This window comes from Gallinula chloropus (assembly GCF_964237585.1).
Source record: "Gallinula chloropus genome assembly, chromosome: 4".
In the NCBI taxonomy this organism is placed as follows: Eukaryota; Metazoa; Chordata; class Aves; order Gruiformes; family Rallidae; genus Gallinula; species Gallinula chloropus.
This window is the reverse complement of record NC_140088.1, coordinates 63,389,505-63,411,332: the sequence shown is the minus strand read 5'-3', so window position 1 is coordinate 63,411,332 and position 21,828 is coordinate 63,389,505. Positions and strand designations below refer to the sequence as shown.

The 21,828-nt window shown below is 47.2% G+C and overlaps 1 protein-coding gene across 1 annotated transcript; it reads left to right on the top strand.

Moving 5' to 3' along the window:
• Positions 1–11,530: 11,530 nt before the first annotated feature.
• SAP30 (Sin3A associated protein 30) lies at positions 11,531–18,425 on the top strand. The gene is made up of 4 exons (XM_084263015.1): positions 11,531–12,106; positions 13,467–13,589; positions 16,159–16,257; positions 18,092–18,425. The coding sequence occupies exons 1-4, from the start codon at positions 11,804–11,806 to the stop codon at positions 18,212–18,214; spliced, it is 648 nt and encodes a 215-aa protein (XP_084119141.1). The 5' UTR covers positions 11,531–11,803; the 3' UTR covers positions 18,215–18,425.
• The last annotated feature ends 3,403 nt before the right edge of the window (positions 18,426–21,828 follow it).

Below are 21,828 nucleotides of genomic sequence, written 5' to 3'. Positions count from 1 at the left end.
CCCTTCTAAAGCAGCGATCCATGCAGCATTGACTTTGGTCGGTCCGCGTGGTTAATTTATTAACCACATGTGGATGACAGTTGTGGGGAAGAACTATATGCTCCAGGACTTGAAGCTTGCTTCTGCTTGAATAGCTCAGCTCGTGAAATGACTGTGACGTTTTATAGCTCCCTGGCTTTGAGCCCCTCATCTGCTCCACAATTACAACTTTGGGCGCTATTGGTAATGTCACTTAATCTTCAGTAAACTGCCTGTGAGGAGAGATAACAGTGTCTTCGCTAGGAAACACTGGCTCAAAGGAAAAGACCAGGCAAGTGACACCAGGGTACAGAGGTGAGAAAGGGATTTAAGGAGAACTATGTCACAGGCAACACAAATAAGCGATTGGAGTGATAATACTTTGCATTATACCATATCTCTCAGCTTCTGTGGGTGACCTCCCCAGCCTTTCTGGTGGCAGGGTGGGCAGAGCCAGGGAAGAAAGTAACAAAGACCTTTTATCTGAAGTAACGTTTCCCTTAGTGGATCCATTGCAACAGATACCATTTGGCTGAGGAAATCTCCAGCTGCAGTTGCGCAACCTCGAGACTCTGACCAAACTTTCATTTCTGCTGAAAGGGACTCCCTTATAGACCTGAGAAGTCAGTGTTTACCAGTGGAAGCAAGTTACAGCTCCTCTAACTTTGCTGTCACCTATCTTCCCCAGTAATAATGCAAGATTTTTAAAGAAAAAGCAAATTTGGCTCTAATCAGCTCTAATCAGTGTCTCATAGGTGTGTGGTAGGAGCTTTAGGATGGACAGCAAAAACCAGAACTACCTAGGCTATTGCTTACCTAAACTCAAAACTAAACTGCTGTAGCTTTCCAGTTATAAGTAGTTAACCTTCCTTGTACTTCAAAAAAACCCAGATAAAACTGCAGCTGCCCCGAAGTTCACAAACTGGTATTTCTGCCAATACCTTGAAGAGATGCATTTAAAATATTAAAACTTTCCCCATTTCCCCCCCCCCCCCCCCCCGTTGTGTAACACGCAGATAATAAGTATTTTATAAAAAACGTAATATATTTACCCTTTAAACCTTACGGTTTTATTATGTGTGCTATTGGGGAGCCTGCATAACCAGTTAAGCAGCTTGTAGGCAAACAGCGGCCGTGTTACAGCGGGCTGGTTCAGTCTCAAAGCTCAGGAAACTTGTTTTTTTGGCTTTGTGCTGTGTACCGAATACCTAAAACAAAGGCAGCCTACAGCAGACACTACCCGGACAGCTGCAGAGCAGAGTCTGAACTGCACTGGTCATAGGATCGGAAATAAATATAACAAACCTCTCCTGGTGCTAATGCAGATAATATTAGGAACACCAGCTGTTCCTGGTCACAATAATTAATTGTACTTCTTCAGTCTTAATACGACGAGAAGATTTTTCCACCGGCACTGGGTTAACGTGCTTTTTTATTATCATTCTTTTTCTGTTCCTGGACTCGCTCTCATTTACTTTCTTATTTACCTTCAAAGCGATACTCGTGTCACGCTTTTTCCCTGGAGATCTTACAGACTCACTTTATATTTTGCCTTGTTGTTAGTCCCTTTCCACAGGTAGGAGAAGAAAGCAGCACTTTGCCTTTGTTGGGCCACTAGATAGTTTCACAGGTGGTTTAGAGGGGCTTTAAAATGTGGGTAGCTGTAATTCACGTGATGAAATGGGTTAAAAATTAAAAAAGCTGCTGTCTTTTGTCCCCACTCCCCAGACCCCTCCAGCCTTGGCTGATGCTTTACCTGAAGTGTATATGGGACTTACTGGTAAGAAATAAACCATTATTGGTCATAAAATCATTGCGTTTGTGAATTGGAGAGCATCAGTTCCAGGATTATCTTTTTCCTCCTCCTAAGCAGTAAGACACAGGGTTGGCCTGTGTCCCGTCCTGGAGGTGACATCCGTCAATGCTATAATCACTGTCCATCTCCCAAACAGTGAGCATCCACATGGGGCTAGGCACTGGAAAGAGAAGGAATAGTGTGATTTGGCAAGGCTGCAGGATGCGTAGTACCCTCCTGTCTCCCACAGCCAGAAGAGAGAAGCAGGTTTGGCCGAGAAGTGCCCGGTCCCTGGTAAGCATGGTGGTGCTCTTCAACACGTTGGCATTGGGTCCAGGCAGGGAAATCACTTTGTCGCAGTTTTGCGTAGCTGGGTGCTGAGAGAGAGACCAGGAGCTGCAGAAAATGGCTGCTGGAATGCTCTGCCGGCCCCCAAAAATGTAAACATCAGGCAATTCAAGGCCAAAGTTGCAGCTAGAGATAATCATAGCGCCTCTAAGAATCACATATGGGTGAAAAAAATCCAGAGGCAGGTGCATTTTGCCACTGGAGAAGGGAGTGAGAAGATGTAATGAGCTGTGCAGACACAGGGCGGGGGAGGAGGTGCCCCAGGTGCCGGAGAGAAAGATGCCTCTGAAGCCTGTGGAGAAACCCATGGAAAAGGCCAAGACCCCACCTGCAGCCTGTGGAGGGGCTTCACGCTGGATGGAGCAGGTGGAGACATAGAGAAGACGCTGTGACCCTACGTTGGGATAAGCCCCTGCCAGCACTTGCAGCCATGAGGAGAATCAGAGACACAGAGATGAGAAATATTTGCGTCGGAACAGGTTTGCTGGGGGGAGGTTTGGAATGCTGTGGAGGACTGGGACTGAGAGACACTGTGATAAAGAGATAAAGCCCTGTGGGAAAGGATTCATGTTGGAGAAGTTTGTGGAGGACTGTTGAGACCCCACGGTAAAGCAGGGGGAGGGTGTGGAATGAATGCACCCCCACCCCTCCACCCCCCGGCCGAGAAGGAAACCAACTTGCAAGGGACTGACCGAAGCCCCCATCTTCCAGTCCCTGCCCCCCTGTACAGCGAGCAGGGGGAAGAAGGGAGTGAAATCATGACTAGAGTGAAGTCTGCTAAGGAGGGAGCAGGGAGGGAGGTTAGAGGTGCTAGAAAAGGAAAACAGCTCATGAAAAAGTAACCGAGAACCCCATTTTTTCCCAGTCCTTGCCCCCCTGTACTGTGAGCAGGGGGAAGAAGGGAGCAAGATCATGGCTAAAGGGAAGTCTGCTTAGAATGGAGGGGTGGGGGGAAGGTGCTACCGAGAACCCCATTTTCCCCAGTCGCTGCCCGCCCTGTGCTGTGAACAGGGGAGAAGAAGGGAGCATAATCCTGACTAAAGTCTGCTAAGAAGGGAGTGGTGGGGGAAAAAGTGTTTTAAGATCTGGTCACGCTCCTGACTCCAGTTTTACTGTTCTTTGTAGTGTGGTGTAATAAATTAGGTAGTTTATCTCTTCTTCACTTTGTGTTGAGTCTGTTTTGCTCATGCCATTGTTGACAGAATGATCTCTCCCTGTCCTTATTTTGTCTCCTGAGCCTCTTAATATATATTTTCTCCCCTGTCCAACTAAGAAGGGAAGTAATAGACTGACTTCAGTGGGCATCTGGCCTCTAGCCAGGGCTAAACCACCACACACTTAAATAAGCCTCAAGTTTTGGTCACGTTGATCATGCCCTGTGCTGATGCTCATGTAGTTGATATTACAGTAGAAGAATTAATTTCCCCTCTTGTTTCTGGCAAATAGTGCTGTCATATGTGCGATAGAAATGTTCGTATGGTACACAGGTAATCTGAGGCTAGAAATAAAATGCTCAGGAAAATTTGAAATTGTTGATTCTTCAGTCTCAGTTGTAGTCAGGAATCCTGTGAGATTTTCCAGCTACTGATGATGTAAAAGTAGAGTTTCTTCAGAGGATCCCATTGCATACCCTACTCGGTACTGCCAAGTGTTTTATGGGAACAAGGAAAGCTGTTTCAGAGATCGTGTGCTACTAGAACATGTGCCCGCCTGTAACACCATTCAGAAGGAATTGAAGGAAAAAAAAAGTCTGGTAATAAACTCTTGAACCTCTGATTAATCCTTGTCATTTACCATGTGTGAAGTTAAGTAGAAGCTCTCACTAAGCACAGGCAGGAATAAACACCTACCACAAATGAAAATGAAAAAAAAATAGGGAGCGGCTCAGTTCTGGGTTTGAAGAAATAAACAAGCGAACTCAAGTGAAGTTATCTGTGTCAAAGAAAGGCCAGCTTACTCAAAGCTAAGGAGAAACTATTGTAATATGTACAAATGTTAAAGGCATAACCCCCTCCTCATTCTCCTTTTCCAGTAGTGAAGAATTTGTTTTGCAAAGATGTAATTAATTTTGGGATAAAGTTGTTTAAGAGTAAAAGGTCTGTCTTGTTATTTTACTTACTATAAAATAATTTACAAGATCACGTGAAATCACAGAAAATCTTGCCCCACAGTCACTTCTGGAGAGAGGTAAGGAACTTCCAGTGCCTGTGGAGAGCTGTGATAGCAGCATTGGGTCTCACCTGTGGTGTTTCTAATGTTAACATATATTAACAACCAAAACAGTGGGATAAAAAAACCTTCTAAACTTGTATCTGTTTAAAAAACATGATGCTGAAACTGGAAGGTGGGAGTCCCTTTTGTGTTCTGTGCTTTTTGGATACATCCTTGACCAGATTCAAAATTACCTTGGTCACTGTAAAGGCCAGAAGCTTTATCAGTATGAAAGCTGAGACCCTAACATGATCTTTCAAGTAAGGGAGCTGAGGTTTGAGGAGCATTAAAGATGAATGGCAATATCTAATGAAACGATGTTGTGTATTGAATGGTAGCAGTAGGTACTATCCAAATGTAGGAGATCTGCTACATTCTGCAAAGTGTTTTATCTGCTACTTTTCCCATTATATGTCACAGTTAAGGGTTTATCGTTAAGTAACATCAGTGAAAAGCAACTGCAATTTAAAACCATCATAATACTTGAGTGTTTTGGAGCGTAAGCCTGTATCTTTTACCCAGAACGAGCTCTGCAGGAAGTCAGGAAAACATTTAAACTCCACACCCACATGTAATTTTACTCTATTTATTTTTATTAAAAATATCTGTATTAGCATCAGACCTTTGTTTTCACTGACAGAATCCAAATAACCTTCTAAAGACCTTCTAAATGAAGTGTTTTGGACTCAGGGCAGGGGGGAGGGGAGTAAGTGTTCACCTGTTTCCAAGGGGTACTTAAAACCTTCTGTTAACTTCAACAAGAGCTAAATCAGACCTAGAGATGCTTATAACTGTACTACAAAAACAAGGGCACTGGAAGAGGATTCAGGGCTACGGAAGTTTCCCATTTTCCTTTCTGTGAAATGAGCCTGTATTGGAAGAGGACACAATGGTGTAAGGAAGTACTGTAGTTTCTAGGATCTGACAAAACTGCGAAGATGGTATAACGTAGAATCATTGACTGGTTTGTGGTGGAAAGGACCTCATAGATCATCAAGTTCCAACACCGTGCCATGGGCAGGGACATCCTCCACTAGCCAAGGGTGCCCAAAGTCCCATCCAACCTGGCCTTGGTCACTTCCAGGGAGGGGTAAGCCACAGCTTCTCTGGGCAACCTGTGCCAGTGACTTACGGTAAAGCTTTTCTTTCATCTGTCTAGTCTAAATCTACCCTCATTTCAGTTTAAAGCCATTACGCCTTTCCCATCACTCCATGCCCTTGTAAATTGCCCTTCTCCAGCTTTCCTGTAGGCCCTCTTCAGGTACTGGATGGCTGCTATAAGGTGTCCCCAGAGCCTTCTCTTCTCCAGGCTGAACAAACCAAACTCTCTCAGCCTGTCTTCACAGGAGAGGTGCTCCAACGATCATCTTTCGTGGCACTCCTCTGGGCTCACTCCAACAGCTCCATGTCCTTCTTGTACTGGGGACCCCAGAGCTGGACACAGTACTCCTGAAGGGGTGTCACAGGAGTGGAGCAGAGGGGCAGAAGCACCTCCCTTGACCTTCTGGTCATGCTGCTTTTCATGCAGCCCAGGTTTCATTTGGCTTTCTGGGCTGCAAGCACACATTGCCGGGTCATGTTGAGCTTCTCATCTGCCAACACCCCCAAGTCCTCCTCCTCAGGGCTGATCTCAGTCCGTATACTTTATTCAAAGCAAAAAGCCAGTGATTAAAGATGGTGTCAAAACTGGATTTCTAGAAGCAGAAAACAGTGGTTCACATCAAGTAAGAAGGTAGCAAAGAGGATATAGTGCTTTTTGTGGTACCAAGGGTGCATTTAAGATCAGCAAAATATGCTGAACAGATACAAGAGTGTTTCTCTCACAAAAAAAAAAAAAAAAAAAAAAAAAAAAAAAAAAAAAAGCTGAGCAAGCTTTTTCTTTCTTTCTTTGAAGGGATTAAAAAGTAACTCTTAAGCAATATAGGACAGCAGTCTGCCTATTACTCATAGCTAAATTTGTATCGCACTACTAAACAAAACCTCCAGGGCTGATACTTTTTCACTACACGTTCCAGACAGCAGGGCTGCATTTCACAAGGCACCGCCCATGGTTTTGTTGGGTCTTTCTCTGACTGCGAGCTCTAACGTGATGTATAACAAAATATTAATCCAAGGAACCCGGATGGTCAAGTGATGGGTGAAACAGCGACTCTGAAGCAACCCAATGGACTTGCACTTCCATTTTGGCTGAAGTGGGGGGGTTGTGAGGAAGGAGGAGGGGGTGTTCAGACCTAGCGGGTACCTCTGGGCAAAGCTGGAGGGTCCGTTTGCTTCCCTGCACTTGGGTTTGTGGGGTCTCCCTTATGCCAAAGTAGGTGTCATACTTCATTAAGACCCCCAACAAAGAATTTGTCACACACGTTCCACAAAGAACGTCTGAAGTTTCTGTACCAACGTTTCTGTCTTTATGCATGTGAGAAGGAAGCTGCCTGACGCAAGGTCCTGCCATGCCTCCTGCAATTCACGGCTCGTTGTGCAAGTGAACCAGCACAGATTGGGAAGGGGCATGTATTACAAATCTTCAGAGCTTTTACAGTACACGGGCTTATCAGTTTTAATCCCGTAACACCTAGATTATTCTTAAAATACAATGTTTATTTTTGGAACCCTGTTTACTGCTTTAAATCTTTTAATAAAAGCCCATGTTACATAAACTCTTTCATATACCCTTAGTGTCCATTGTATGAGGCAGACACTTAAAAAAGGAACGCCAGCTCCAGCTGCCTAAAAGGCCTGGAAATACCAGCTTTGTACCAATATCTCTGTTTTGGTTAAAGGTGGGGGTTCTTTTTCTCTTTTACTGTATTACTTGAATATATGTTAAGCTGTCTGGGTGTTAGCAGAGATACAGGGCTAATAGATGGCATGTGGTGGAATTTACGGAATTTTTAAAGTGTTTTAAAGGAGTCTGTTTTTCACTGGAATAGTTACAGTGCAAACCAGAGATGTTTTGTTTCCTGTGAAAACGTATACTGATAGTTTTCCTCATTAGTCCATTTGCTAACAGGATCGCTTCAGGTGGCACGCAGAAGGGTGCCCACATACACTTTGACTCCAGGTGAACGGTACCTTTTGGGGAAGGGAACAGTCGGCCCCAGTTGAACCTCATCATGCGAAAGTGTGCACACAGTTACAAGCTGCATTTCCTTCCCGGGACTGAGTGCGGACAACACGTTGGCAGCGTGCATGCAGTGCACCCAAGGTGAAGTGCACAATTATCATTCTTCTCCCTCGAATTACAAAACACATCAGCCGGATGCTGGGCCGTACGGTGTTTCAGAGAGGCGCAAGCTGCTCGGTCCCCACCTGTGCTTGGCCCGCTGTGGTGCCAGGAAGGGCCATGGAGTCCTGCTGACCTCCGGGCCTGGGAGCTACAAATTTGGGCATGCTTTTCAAGGTGCTGTAGCTCCAGCTTCCTTCTGCATGCCACTTACAAATCACAGAATCATAGAATCTCCTGAGTTGGAAGGGACCCATAAGGACTGTCAAGTCCAACTCCTGGCTCCACACAGGCCAGTCAAGTCCGAGCATGTGACTGAGGACATCGTCCAGACACTTCTTGACCTCAGCCAAGCTTGGTGCTGTGACCACTTCCCTGAAGAGCCTGTTCCAGCGCCCAACCACCCTCTCAGTAAAGAACCTCTTCCTAGCATCCAACCTAAACCTTCTGTCACAACTCCACACTGTTCCCTCAGGTTCTATCATGGTCACCAAAGAGAGGAGATCGGTGCCTGCCCCTTCACTCCCCCTTTTCATGAAGCTGTCGACCATGATGAGGTCTCCCCTCAGCCTCCTCTTCTCTAGGCTTAACAAACCAAGGGACTTCAGCCTCTCGTAAGTCTTCCCCTTCAGAGACTTCACCATCATCATTGCCCTCCTCTGGACACTCTACAGTGTTTTTGTGTGGTACCCAAAACTGCACACAGTACTCAAGGCATCCCTGCTGCCTGTGGTTTTGGTACCCATGTAGGTTACAATTCATCTCTGCTTGAGTGCATGGCCTGTTAACTGCCAGTGTACAGAGTGGCTGGTTTAGAGCTGCCACGTCCATTGGACTGATTTAATTCTTCAAGTTTTACTCTAATCGGTATGTTGTTGCAATGCTGCATGATTTTATGTTTATCTAATATATATATGTATGCTTTAGTGATATCTGAATACTTTACTAACGACTACTACAGCTTATGTTATAAAGTCACAGTTTTGGACAACATATGCTATGACAGTGATTTTATTTTTTTTTTATTTCACAGGGCCCAAGCTTCATGAAAGTTTGCAAATCCATCCTGTAGTAGCTCCATACTGCCTGACAGGCCCATCTAGCTACAGCTCTTTGTATTTTTTGATCCCACATATAAGGCAAGATTAAAAGTGACATGATTTCTTTGTTACTGTAAGCAGGCATTCATACCAAACAGAGGTGGTCACCAACCACCCTGCTCCAGTCACACAGTCCTGCCCTTCCATGGGACCTTCCTGTCCGCTGGGACAGCATGCAAGGGAGCGGTAGGGCAGATCAGAGTTAAACTTAACTGGTTTTCTTGTCACTGCTCTAGTCGTAACCCAATCTGGCTTGCCGTGCAGCCACAGAAATGCTTTTACAGGCACAAAGAAGGACAGGGCACAGGCGTGAAAACGAGCAGCTTACGGCGGAAGCAGAACCGTCTTTCTCAGCCCCACTACTGTCTTATCGTGATCTAATCATGAAACTATGATACTACTCTACTTGAAATTCTGCTTATAAATGAACATGTTGGCAAGCATGGCTGGGTAACATAATCAGGCTTTTAACCACTCACAAACTGTACAAAGAGGATCAGAAACATTTAAAATGCAGAAGCGATCTTTCCATCGAACTAAATCACAGCAGCCAGACCCCGACTGACATATTTTACACTCACAGTAAGGTCAAATCCATCTAAAGAAATAAAAGGGACCTCAAAGGACATAGCCTAAGAGTCTAGAAATTACGATTCATGACCCAGATTTCCACTGAAGAATTCCTGGAACTCACCCTTGTCCCACTTTTCCCAGCTCGTGCTTCCTATGTTCTTCTTTAGGGCCCACTATCATTGTTATCGGTTGGTTGTTTTCTGGTGGGGTGGGGGTGTTATTGTTTCTTTTTTTTTTTAATTTTAACGTTAATAGTTTTTTTTTTTTTTTAATAGCACAAAATCACAAGAAACTCAGAAAGTGAGTAAAACATCTGTCGTCTGAGATTACAGAGCAGCAGAGCATGGAATTAAGCCCAGGCACTCCACAGAGTCTTCAGCCCGGCTGGTAAGGACCTGGGGTCTGGGTTTTTTTTTCCAACTGTCACCCAGTTCCCCTGTCTAATCACTGAAACGTGCCTTCTAGGTAACCGCTGTGGGTGACCTTGTGCTCAGCTCCGCTGCAGTTACTGGATCCTTCATTCCACTGCGACTGTGGGGAGCGAGGTGGGACCTACTCTTGTTCTCTAATACCAGGTTATGCAATCAGATTAAGGAACCATCTGCAGTGCGAACCGAACTCGCGCTGTAATCGCGTTCCCGGCTCTCACAGAACTTACACGGCTTACACAGGATCTGTGTCTCCTCGAATCATTCACCAGCCTTCCTGCGCTACTGCTCCCCTCCTTCCACGGGCTGGAGACGCAGGCCAAGCGATACGGTCAAACATTTCGGTGGTTAAATCATTACGCTTTGAGTTCGCTCAGCTCAGATGGATTTCCTGAGATTTAAGGGAATTATTTGCGGCAGTTCAAAAGGAAAAGCAAAAGCCTCGCCCTTTGTCGGGTGTGCTTTGAATGTGCTCGGGGAAAAACAGTCGGTCAAAGCTTCGGTGCTTCTGCCACTCGGCTGCCAGCAGCCGAATTGGTACACAGTGCAGCGCCGATGCACCTCTCAGTTCGGTACAGTCTCAAAACTAAAAATACGTGCTTTTACCAAGTGTTTTCACGGCATCCGCTTTAGCGTCTGCTGCGAGGTTCGTCACCAGCGAAAACAATTCCGCAGTCTCAGTCTTTTTTGTGGCTTAAAGTCACCTTTATTCACAGAAAGTTCTTTCCCAGTGACAGGACCGCAAACTCGCCCCGCAAGGCGTCTTTGTCTGCAGAGCCCTTTACTGCCGGAACGCGAACCCCTGGTTACACGTGTTTTAAACCGGCTTTAACAAAGGACCGAGCCTCGACTGTTGCCGGTTCAGAGAGACAGGGTCGGAGGCAGAGCCCTCCGGGACCCCGAGGGGCTCCCTCGCTCCCTCCCGCCGAAGGGGCAGCGCCGCCCGGACAGAGGCCGCTCCGGCCGGTGGGACCCACTCTCCAGCCGCGGCTGGCAAAGTAAAAAGAGGAGAAAAGAAAGGAGGCGGGGAGGGACAGGGCCGGAACAGAACGGAAGGCGGCGGGGCGGGAGGGGGTACACGAGCTCGTATGAAGTCCCAGGCTGGCAGCCTGAGACGCGCGGCCGGACGCGGCACTGACGCCGAAGCGAGCGGCGCAGCCGGGGGACCGGGAAGGGGACGCGCGGGCGCCTCCACCTTTTTTGGTTGAAGCACGTTTGGGCGCTCGGCCGTGAAAGGGGCAGCCGTGACCGCTACCCCCGAGGGAGGCGCTGCCCGGCCGCCGCTGCCGCCGCCTCCTCCTCCTCCCGCCCCGCGAGTTTCTCGCTTTCCCGCCTCGGTGCCGGCAGGGCCGGGCTCGGCCGCCGCCGCACGGCCGCCTTTCAAATCCCAACGGCCGCGCCGCCGGGGAGGAGCGACAAGGCGGGAAGGGAAGGGGGGGGTGTGGAGGCGAACGAGCGCTGCTAAAAAGTGGGCCGAGCTGCCGCCGCCGCCCGGCGGGCCCGGCCTCCTGGTGGCGGGGCAAAGGGAGCACAGGCCGTCCCGCCGCTGCCGCCCTAGCGTGCCAGAGCAGCGGCCGCCACCGCGGGACAGTACCGCCGGCCTGAGCGCCGCAGAGCGGCACGCCGAACCCCCCCGCTCCGTTCCGCGCTCCCGCCGCCCTGCACCCCGGGAGCTGTAGTTCCCTGCCCGCGCCCGCTGCGGAGAGGGGCTGGGGAAAGGACTACATTTCCCGTGGCGCCCCGCGGCGGGGAGCCGACATGCGCGGCGGGGCGGGGCGGCGGGCAGGTTGCTGTTGTTACATAGGAAACAGCTGAAGAGTCTCCACATGACGGGGGGGAAGGAGGAAGTGGGGCGATTCGCGGGGCGCTGCCGCCGTCGCTCCGGTAGCCGCGGGGCTAAGGCGGCCGGCAAGAAGGGTCCTTCCCGCGTCGTGCGAGCTGCCCGTCCTTCAAAGCCGAGGTTTGCGCCTTGGTGCCGCTGCTGAGGGCGGGCGAGCAGAGAGAGAGAGCCCCGCCGGGCCGCGGCGTCTGGCCGGGGAAGTTTGGTGCGGGGCGGGATCCCGCCGCCCTCCTCTGGGCTTCTTGCTGACTGGTGTAGGTGACGCCGGGAATGAACGGCTTCGGCCCCGAGGAGGTGACCCAGCGCGGGGCGGACCCCACCGCTGCCGCCGTGGTGGGCAATGCGGGCTCCGCCGTGGAGGTGCCGCCGCCGCCAGCGCCGCCGGGGCTGGCTCCAGCCGCCGCCGCGGGCTCGGCGGGCGCCGGGGGTGCGGGCGGCCCCGGGGCCGGACAGCTGTGCTGCCTGCGGGAGGAGGGGGAGCGGTGCGGCCGCGCTGCCGGCAACGCCAGCTTCAGCAAGCGGATCCAGAAGAGCATCTCGCAGAAGAAGGTGAAGATCGAGCTGGACAAGAGCGTAAGTGCGGGCCGGGGGGGACGCGCGGCCCCGCCGGCGGGGCAGGCAGACAAAAGCGGCCAACGGGTCCCGGCGGTGCGTGCCCGGGCAGCGGTGGCGCGTCCGGCTCCAGACCCCCTTCGCGCGGGCCGGTTGATCCACTAGCTTCGTTACCGTGGGGGCTTTTAATGAAGTTTTTTTCTTTTTGACGACGGGGAAGTTCCCTTCGTTCCCCCCCGCCCCCCTTCCCGTATCCAGTGGAGTTCGGCGGGAGCTCCAGGAGCACGGCCTGAAAGCGCTCTCCCTTCTCCCTCTGCGGGAGCGGGTGGAGGGAAAGCGGTCGCCCCTGCTGCCCGCTTCTGGGGTGCCCTCAGCCCCCGAGAGCCGGCTGCCTCGGCTGCGATTCCCCCCGCATAGCTGGAAGGAGGGAAGAAGCGTGGCCGGGAATCGCTCCTCCTCCCCGAAGCGGAGCCTGCATGGCTCCCAGCGCGCTAGTTTGTGTCTGTTCCTGGCGAGGGCAGCGCTCGGCTGCTCCGCCTCGTGTTGCAATGTTGCACGTCTCCCCTTGCCACTGTATCTTCCGCTCGTCAGCCATCAGGCGCGACGCGGCTCGGCACTGCCGGGCAGGAGGAGCGGACCCCCCCACACCCCCCGTAGCGCAGGGGACTGCAGCCGGGCCGTCTGCGGCCGCCTCTTCTGCCGAATGAAACGCCCGGACGTTTCGGACGGCTGCTCGCCCTTGTCCGGTACCGCGGGAAGGGTTATGCGGTGCGGGGGTGAAAGCGGCTTAAAACGTGCGGCAGCCGGAGTGGCCGCCCCGCTTCGTGCGGCCCGAGGGACCCCCCCACACACACACCCTGGGCCGGGCTCCGGGGGCTCCTCGCCCCGCAGGCGCGGTCCCTGCGCCCGTTGCCATTACAGCGCGCAGCTACCGGCGCTTTCCCGAAGCGCGCAAGTCCGTATAAAGGGAAACTTTTGCAAAGGAAGAAGAGATGGAGAAGGAAACGCGCCTTGCTTGACCTTGCCTAAGGAGTGGAGGGAAGGATACCGATGCGAGCCGGGGTGAAGCAAGAGGCGGCTTTTTGCCCTCCAAGGAACCACCGAAAGCTTGGGGAGGGGGGGGGGGATTTGCTCCCCGAGTTCCGGCGGGTGGCCGAAGGGAGGGTTGTGCTTGGGGCTCCGTTAGCCCTCAATCAGCGCCGAGCAGCACTTTGGTGTCCCCCGAGCTGTGACCTGTAGCATAACGCGTCCTTTATTTAGAAGAATGCAGTAGCGAAGCCTCCTCTCGACTCAATTAACGTGGCTGTGCTTGCTGGGGGGGTTGTGTCAAGCCTGGGGGATAACGTGGTTTTCATTGAAAGATGTCCTCTCACCCTTCTAGGCGAGGCATCTCTATATCTGTGACTTCCACAAAAACTTAATTCAGAGCGTGCGAAATAGAAGAAAGAGGAAAGGCAGCGATGATGATGGTGACTCACCAGTACAAGACATCGACACTCCAGAGGTAGCTAAATAGTTGGCTGCTTTGTTTGTTTTTTTGTTTCCTGATCGATGTATGAAGCTTGTCCCTAATGGCTGCTGAGTCTGTGCAGATACTGCCTTTACAGCCTTGCAGCTCTCCTTATTTTGGGGCATGCGAGGAAAGGGAAGACACCCGATTCACTCAGCTCTTTAAAAGAACAGCTAACTGAATTTCATGGTGTATTTTCTATATTGACTGTGTGGAATACAACAAACAAGATTGTCTAGATCATTTTTAGTTCTGCTAGTTCCCTCAGAAAACTGTTTTCAATTTTCTTCTTGATGCTTCCTACTGTAAGAGGTGCTTTGCTACATACCAGCAAAATGTGTCTTCTGCGGGAGTTGACAACTCAAAGGGAATTGCACGTAGGACTCAAGATATAAATGCTTCACTGCCCCATCCCTCCAATCCTTTCCTTCTGAGCTAAATGTGTTTCAGATGACTCTTGCAGTTATTCTGTTGGCTTGGCCTAACTGGGAGAGTTTGATGATGGTAGCTCCTTGCTTTTACCCCTTGCTGGGGGAAGAAGTGTTTGGGGACCTGTGCTAAAAAGGACTGGAGAAGTATGGTGCTTCTTTGACCTGTTTTCTCCACTGCAGGCCAGTGAAACCACACCTGTTAGAGAAGCAAACTGCAGCTTTCAAACCTTCTGCGTAGTGTAGTGGCAGTCACTGCGCCTAAGGCTCTTTTTCCTACGTGTGCTCTGGATTATCTCTGCTACAGCCTGGTTTAGCAGGTGCTGTTTAGTGTGTTAATTTTGAGCAGAGGCTGTCATACCTGCCTGGTTCTTTTTAAGAGGGATTTTTTTTAAAAAAAACATTCTTCAGAAATTGCTCTGTAAGTATTAATTTAATGGCATCCTTATGGTCAGCATCTGCAGATAACAGCAGCATAAGTGATGAAACTTTGTGCAAGAATCCTTTCCTAAGGGCATGTGGCTCCACTCTGAAGGCTGTGACTAAGGATTTTAGGGGTTGGGAGTACTTTGATGTCGGGCTATGTTGTTTGTGTGTTAAAATATGTGGGATTGCTTCTTTGAAAGTCCTGTCTGAAGCTAATGTTCTGTGTGACTTTAGGTAGCTCTCTGGCACAGCGATAATCACTGCTGTCTTGCAAACCTGTTTTGTTTTCTCATGCAGTAATTATAAAATGCATCACAACTGATGGCTATCTTCAGAACAAGAAAGCAAGCACTTTTTATGGTACTACTGCACAAAACTGGCTGGGAAGTATTTTTGAGGAGTTTCTGGCAGTGTGTTCGTCCCATGCAATTACTGTGTATATCTTAGATGCCCTTGACCTTCTTTATTTTCAATAGCTGTTTGGCTTGCTAAGGGGAAAAGTGTCATTATTCTGAAGACCTAGAATCAGGAGAGCCCTACATCTCAGACGTGACCATCATTATCTGTTAGAAGTGATTCCTACAGGAAGGGAAGAGGCTTCTGCAGAACTTGTAGCTTCTGGGACCTGCTACCTCCTCTGCATGATGCTGTAGTCTGTGGGTTCACTGCTGTGACTTGAGAAATAGAATTTGTGTTGTGTGAACTTGAGAATGCTAAAGGACACCCATCCTCTGCGATGCAAGACAGCAGCACATCAAGCCTGGGCAGATCACTGAGCTTGCAACAGCTCTGCTGCTGTTTAAGTGTTCTGTAGTGGGGCTGCTAAATGAATCTAAAAGCGGAAGGGAACGCATTGATCTTTAATGTAGTGAGGTGGACAATACTGCTGTAGCTGCAACTGATGTAGCATAATTTCTCATCCAGGCTGCTTTCCCAGCTTGCTTTCCCACTCAGTCATCCGATTAAGCTCCCTTACATTGTCAGGGAGGGTGGGAGGATAAGCAGTTGCTGGGAGAAGCGACTGTTGATCAGAGTTCATGGGATTAAAAAACAAGGGAGTCTTGGGTTAAGGTTGTGTATTTATATCCTTAAGAGGACCTTGTGCAATTCTCTCGACTGTCAACTCGTGCTGAAGAACAGTTTTGGACACGTATGCCCATGTGTGTAACTCCTGCATTGTGCTTAGGTAGCAGGGATATGCTTGAAGAGCAAGAGCCGCTGTTTTCTCTCACCTCAAGCCAAGAAAACTTTGTGCTCTAGACTCTTCCCCCAATTAAAATCCATGCTATCTCGTGGTGCAGATATGTTGTATCTCGCACATAACTTGGGTAAAATTTGATGGCTGGAATCACGATACAGGGCCCTCTGGAGCAGCATCTTCATAGATGTTAGATAGAAGTCATTACTGGGCTTTGTATTAATCATTCTTGAACTGGGGGACAAAAGAAAAACCCAGAACTCATTAAAGCACAGTAATGACTTCCAAGTAAAGCCCACAGCTAAACGGAGGCAGAGCCATGCTCAGTAACAATGAAATGCTGTTTTCCTTTCCACTGGAAGGTGCAGGGTGGAGGTTGGGTTTCTGTCACAATGAGATCTGCTGAGCTGACAATTTTATGTGAGATTCCAAAATGTTTTGGAGAGGCAAGCTATTAATGACTGAATACATTTCAGTTGCATTAGATTGTTTTCTCCACCTTTTCTTTTAGGTTGATTTATATCAGTTACAAGTAAACACACTTCGAAGGTACAAAAGACACTTCAAGCTACAGACCAGACCGGGACTTAACAAAGCACAGCTTGTTGAAGTATGTATGAGTATTTGTTCCATAGTAGAAAATGCAACTTGCCATGGCATGTGGGGTTCTTTATACAATGTGATTCTTGCATAAAGAGCATATGTAATCTGGATTTTAGGAGAACAAAAGAGAACTGCTTTATCTAGCTTCCTTCGTTGGCTGCAGCTCCTGAGCCAAGTAAATCAAAAGTTCTTTCCAGAGGGACTTTTGACTTATGAAAGGAGTGCATGCTGCTTAAAAGTGTTGAGTTGGAGCAGTAAGGTGATCTGCACATCCCTGAATATCGTAGTTGTGGATTTATAGTCTGTGCACCAGTCACGCCTCCCCCCCCACCCCCACCCCCCCCCCCCCCAAAATGTCCTGTTGAGAGGAGCTGAAAACAAGGGTGGGGATTAAGTTAAATTCTAGCAAGGTTCAGATTTTGCTTTAAAAAACTAGCTAATAGAAACTGTTTCTGTGTATATAAAGTATGGAATCCTGAAAAACGGGCTTCAATTGATAATTATGTTAATTAAAACCATTGGGATCTGCCATCAGAAAAATGGGGCTTTATGAAATTAAGATTTTTTTTCTTATCAACCTTTCTAAAAGCGCTGAAGCTGCGTGTGAGTGCAGCTGTATGCCAGTATGTTTGCTGGTGTGAGTGTAATTTTAAAGGATCTCTGCACTGCAAAGATACAGTTACAGCATGCTGATGTAAATACGTGGGAGGACTGGTGATCTCTTAAAAGGAAGGTATTGCTACTCTTTTAACTCTTGTGCAGCGATACATTTGGTTGTTGCTTTCTCCCTTAATCTGTGTGGATTAAGGGCATGGTGCTTACATGTGGGAGAGATCTTAAAGCTGAGCTGTGAACAAATAGTGCTGCTGTCACTACGAGTAAGATGTAAAATCTGTCTTCTGTTTTCTCATATGTGAGTCGAGGTGCAGCTGGCTTTTCACTTAGTGGGAATTGAAGAAGCATGAGCTGTTTCTGTTCTGCAGAATTGGCATTTCTGAGGGTCTGCTTTAGGGATGTCTCATGAAACACTTGCGCTAGTCTATGCTGCTTGATGCAGACAGGCGAAGCTTCCTCTGTCGTGCCTGTTGTTCGGCTGGTCTGCAGGTATTTGTGAGCCGTAACTGCAGAACGTCCTTAGTTTACAGCGCACGTGGTGCCCTGTAACCTGCCTCAATGCACAATAGACATTGCTCTGGCACTTACTGTCCACTTCAAAGGACTCCATCACGTTGCTTCTCTGTGATCATTGTTTTTGGGGTGTGGGGTTGAGAGAGCTTTTTAACTTGCTAATTAGGAAAAGCATTTATACTTGCATCCTGTGGTAGGTAAATGAGCAGCCCTGGGTTTCTCATGTGCTAATTTTAAACTACCAAAATATTCTATGATAAGCCAGAGAATAGACTCAGGTGGGCACACTTTATATTTTGCATGCTTTCTTTTAAAGCTGGTGTTCTTTTTGATGAAGCAGAAGACTTTTAGAGTGACAGAAGTGATTTGAGAACTGCCTAGATAGAGGTTGTCACCTTTCAGTGGCTACAGCATGGTGGATTTTCATTGATAGCTCTGTTCTGAAGAGGTGAACATTTGGTTGTGATTCTCAGAGACTGTGTTGCCTTACAGGTTCCTATACTTAACTTGATACAGTCACACCCCCCAGCCTGAATAAGGAGCAGTAGTAGCCTCACCTTTCTGTGCTCTGTTGGTATTATATAGTTGTTACTTGCTTTATAGTCAAGATTTAACTACACAGATGTAATCTTTAATGTGGCCAGTTTAAATTCTGAACCTTCAGTTTCTGCGTACGAGTGGTTATTTAATTACCTTGCATTCTTCCTTTATAGATAATTGGCTGCCATTTTAGGACAATTCCAGTGAATGAAAAGGACACCTTAACATATTTCATCTACTCGGTGAAGAATGACAAGAACAAGCCAGATCTAAAGATGGATAGTGGGGTGCATTAGATGGAAAAGGTTGGGACTGAGACTCAGGCCGCAAATCAAAAGACTGAGGGTTTTTGTTGATATGCAAAAGCTTTCTTTGTAACTTTCTTTTTTCCCCAGAGAGTTTGTCTCTTTTATTTTTCATAACTTCGCTGATTTGTTTGAAAACCATCTCTTATGAAACAAATTTCCTCAGCAGAATTATTTTAAATAAATATCACTGATATTGTTGCTCAAATGGGTGTGTCTAACTTATTTAGTGAGTTACTTGTACCTAATAGTTAAGCTTTTGCTTACTATGTAATAATATTAAAATATATTTCAATTAAAGTGTGCCAAGGATATATTTATGAATGTACTTCAAGTTCTCATGATGCAATGCCTTAAAAAAAGAAAAAGCTGCAGCAGACTTGCCAATGTTCTTTTTCCTCAGGTAAAAGGCTTTAAATGACAGTTCCAGTTGTTAGGCTGGTCAGAAATGAGTGAGTAACATTTTTCTTTATCCCCTTTGGAAACAAGAATTGATGGGGTGGGGGCTTTTCTGTCTGTTTATTCATCTTGTCATTGCTGGAATATGTGCTTCCAAGCACCGAAGCCTTCCTGCTCCTATATTAATATGGGAAGGGGGGGTGGGAGGGGAAGTGCAGGTCTCAAATTTCAAAGCTGTAAGTAGGGATGAAAAGACTGCTGCAGCTTATGGTGCAGAGAAATCCTTCTGCTTGGTAAGAAATCCTTTAGCTGCTGACTTTTCCATTCATCTGCATAGACTACGGCTAAGGACTTAACTGGAGAGTGGAAGACAAGTCTGTGCTGGGTCAATATGGCATCTCCTCATAGGCACACTATTTCTCAGTGCTTGTGTTTGCTCAGGCCTCTTCTTAAAAACACAAGGAAACCGAACACCAAAATTTATGGTAACCTATGAGAAAAACATACAGTGAGACTTTTGTTTTTAATTGAATCTCATGGTAAAGTCTGATGTTGAAAACAAAATTATGAATGGTTTCTTATATTGTCATCTAATTATTGTGGTTTTGTGTTGTATGGAATGTGATTTCTTCCAGCTTTAAGCTGAAGGAAAGGTGGAGGGAGAATAGTTCCTGTCTCAAAGCTGAGGGCATGGCTTCAGCTTGTTCAGTTAGCAACTCTTAATCTTATCAGATGTTTTAAACATTTTCCTTAACTTGGGAAAAATGACAAATTTCTGCAGTGTTATCTGCTCAGTATTAATTTTGCAAGTTGTTTTGGGGCTTTTTAAGTACTACATAGCTGGTACTGCTGCAACTAAGATACTCAGCTTTTTTTTTTTTTTATGACCTGTGCTACTTGCATAGAACTGAGTGATGATAAACCCTAACCTCAAACTGGCTGCCTTCCCAGTAGCTCTCAGCGGCCTGATTTCTTTCACTTGAAGCATCTTACGTATTTCTACAATAAAGTTCTGCAGCACTGGCCTGAGCTCAGGATGGTTAGTGATATCTGGCTCAGTGGCAGCTAGAAGCGGCATTCCTTTGAAGAGATGCTTTGGTGCCCCTTTCACTGCAGAGACTGTGAATCTGTCTGCTAATTATCCTCTGCACAAATTCAGCTTGTCATCTTCAAATTACCACTTGGAGAAGCAGACAGGGACATCTGAAGGAGAAAGGCTTTACTCTGGGTGCATGGCAGGAGTGAGTATTCTCACACAGGGCTGGCAGAACCTGCAGAAGCTTTGGGAAGGAAGGAGAGAGGAGAGAGAAACAAAAGGAATTTTCTGTGGGAAGTCCGTCTTAAAGTAGTAGTCTAAATGACCCTATCTTGTTGCCTGTGGAAAAGTGGCAAAACTTTTCTCCAGAGGAATATGGGCTTTCCTTAGCCAGGAGTGGTGGAAGGGGAATAACCAAAAAATCACCTACTCGCTTTATTACCCAGATTTGCACCTGCCTGAGCTTTTTTGCCAGTGGCACTTCAGAAAGCTGTGAATGTCGAGCATATGTGACACAAACCTCATGGCAACCATGCAGCACAACCAACCCAAGTTCTGTGTCCTCTTGACTCCTAGGAGCTCAGAGAGGATTTTGCACAAAAGCTGATGCCCTGTTTTCTTAGCAGAGTGCTGACTAGATATTTTGACTGTGGGTTGTCAGATTTATGGTTTGATTGTTGTTTGGTTTTGTTCTGTTTGGGTTTTTTTACCCTTATTTGATGATTTGGTAGGAAGCCCAAATGACTCAGGAATAATTACAAAAAAGCCTGGTGACACAAACTGTTTGACAGCCAGTAGCCTAAGAATGACTTGTTAAAAATAGTACACACAGATTTACTTGAAACGTTTATTATTAGCTATGTATAATCACGTCCCTTGCCCACTAGTCAATTCTTGTTGACTAACAGGAAGAAAAACAGTTGTGATATTCCATGCTGCATGTGATATTCCATGCTGCATGTGAAATAACTCTGGCAAACTGGTAATAGCAGTTTTCGTGTAGTGGTGGTGTAAGACTTTTAGACGACCAGTACACTAATTAGCTACTTCTGTATTACATGCCTGCCACATGACTGATGTGCCAGCTGAAGTGGCTTTTCTGTGTAAGGCAATAAGCCAGGCTGACTGCCCACAAGCCTGGCTTGTTCCAGTGGCTTTTCTGAAACTTCAAGGGATGTAAATTTTTGGGTGCTTTTCTCTTGTCCTGCAACTGGTACTGGCAGGTGTTGAGAGGTGACCGTGTATCTGCAGCCTAGATCCTTGTATCTCTTAAGGTGATTGCTTCTAATATTTTGAGATATCTCTTTGGACTTTGGTAGGTATTTTCCTACAGGGCCAGCCTAAAAATAAAAAGCCAGCATTTTAACTTAATTCTGGGGTAGTGTATTTCAAACAAGGCTTGATTTTTTTAAAAGCTGTTTTAAGTGTGGATTTTTATGTTGCCTTAACAGACCTTGCACTGGTTCCGCCTTCTCTAGACATTTTTCTGAATGTATCTATACACACTTTTGTAACTTTTTGCAGTATTTTAAATGTTCAGTGTTAAGTTCAAGCCACTTAAGGTTTTACAGATTGCATAGTTAATGCAGGTAACTGGTTAGTCATAATTTAAGATGTAACTGTGCTTTAGTACTACTAATGTGAGTTTTAGCACTTTTTTTTCCAGCGAAATTTTCAAACATGAATGGTTCATGCCTTTTAAAACACTGAAGTAGAACATTGGAGCCTGCCTGCAGCAGTGCCAGGGACTGAGCAGCTCAGCTTAAAGTGGTATTAACTGTGTAATGCCTGTAAATCACTAGGAAGCTGCGCTGCTGTAACTTGCGATGAGAACCACGTTCCTAATGATGTGAAGACTCGAAGCTTCTTTGTCCAAACTGGTTGAGCATGTTGTGCGAAGTAACACGGGTTAAGCTTTTTGCTGGGCGGAAGCATTAAGAGCTTGTAGGGTCTTACACGGTTACGGGAATTTGAAAGGAGAGCTTCTGACATATTTGAGATTCCCAAAAGACACAGAAAGTAAACTTCTCTACAGCGTAAGAAGAGGTGCTGTCTTGTGGTTAGAAAGAGAGTTTTTTGTTGGTAGTGGTTTTGGTTTCAAATCCTTGAAAGCATTATCACGTGGTTGTAGAATGATGTCTCTTGTCTTCGCTGACAAACTTGATGTCTG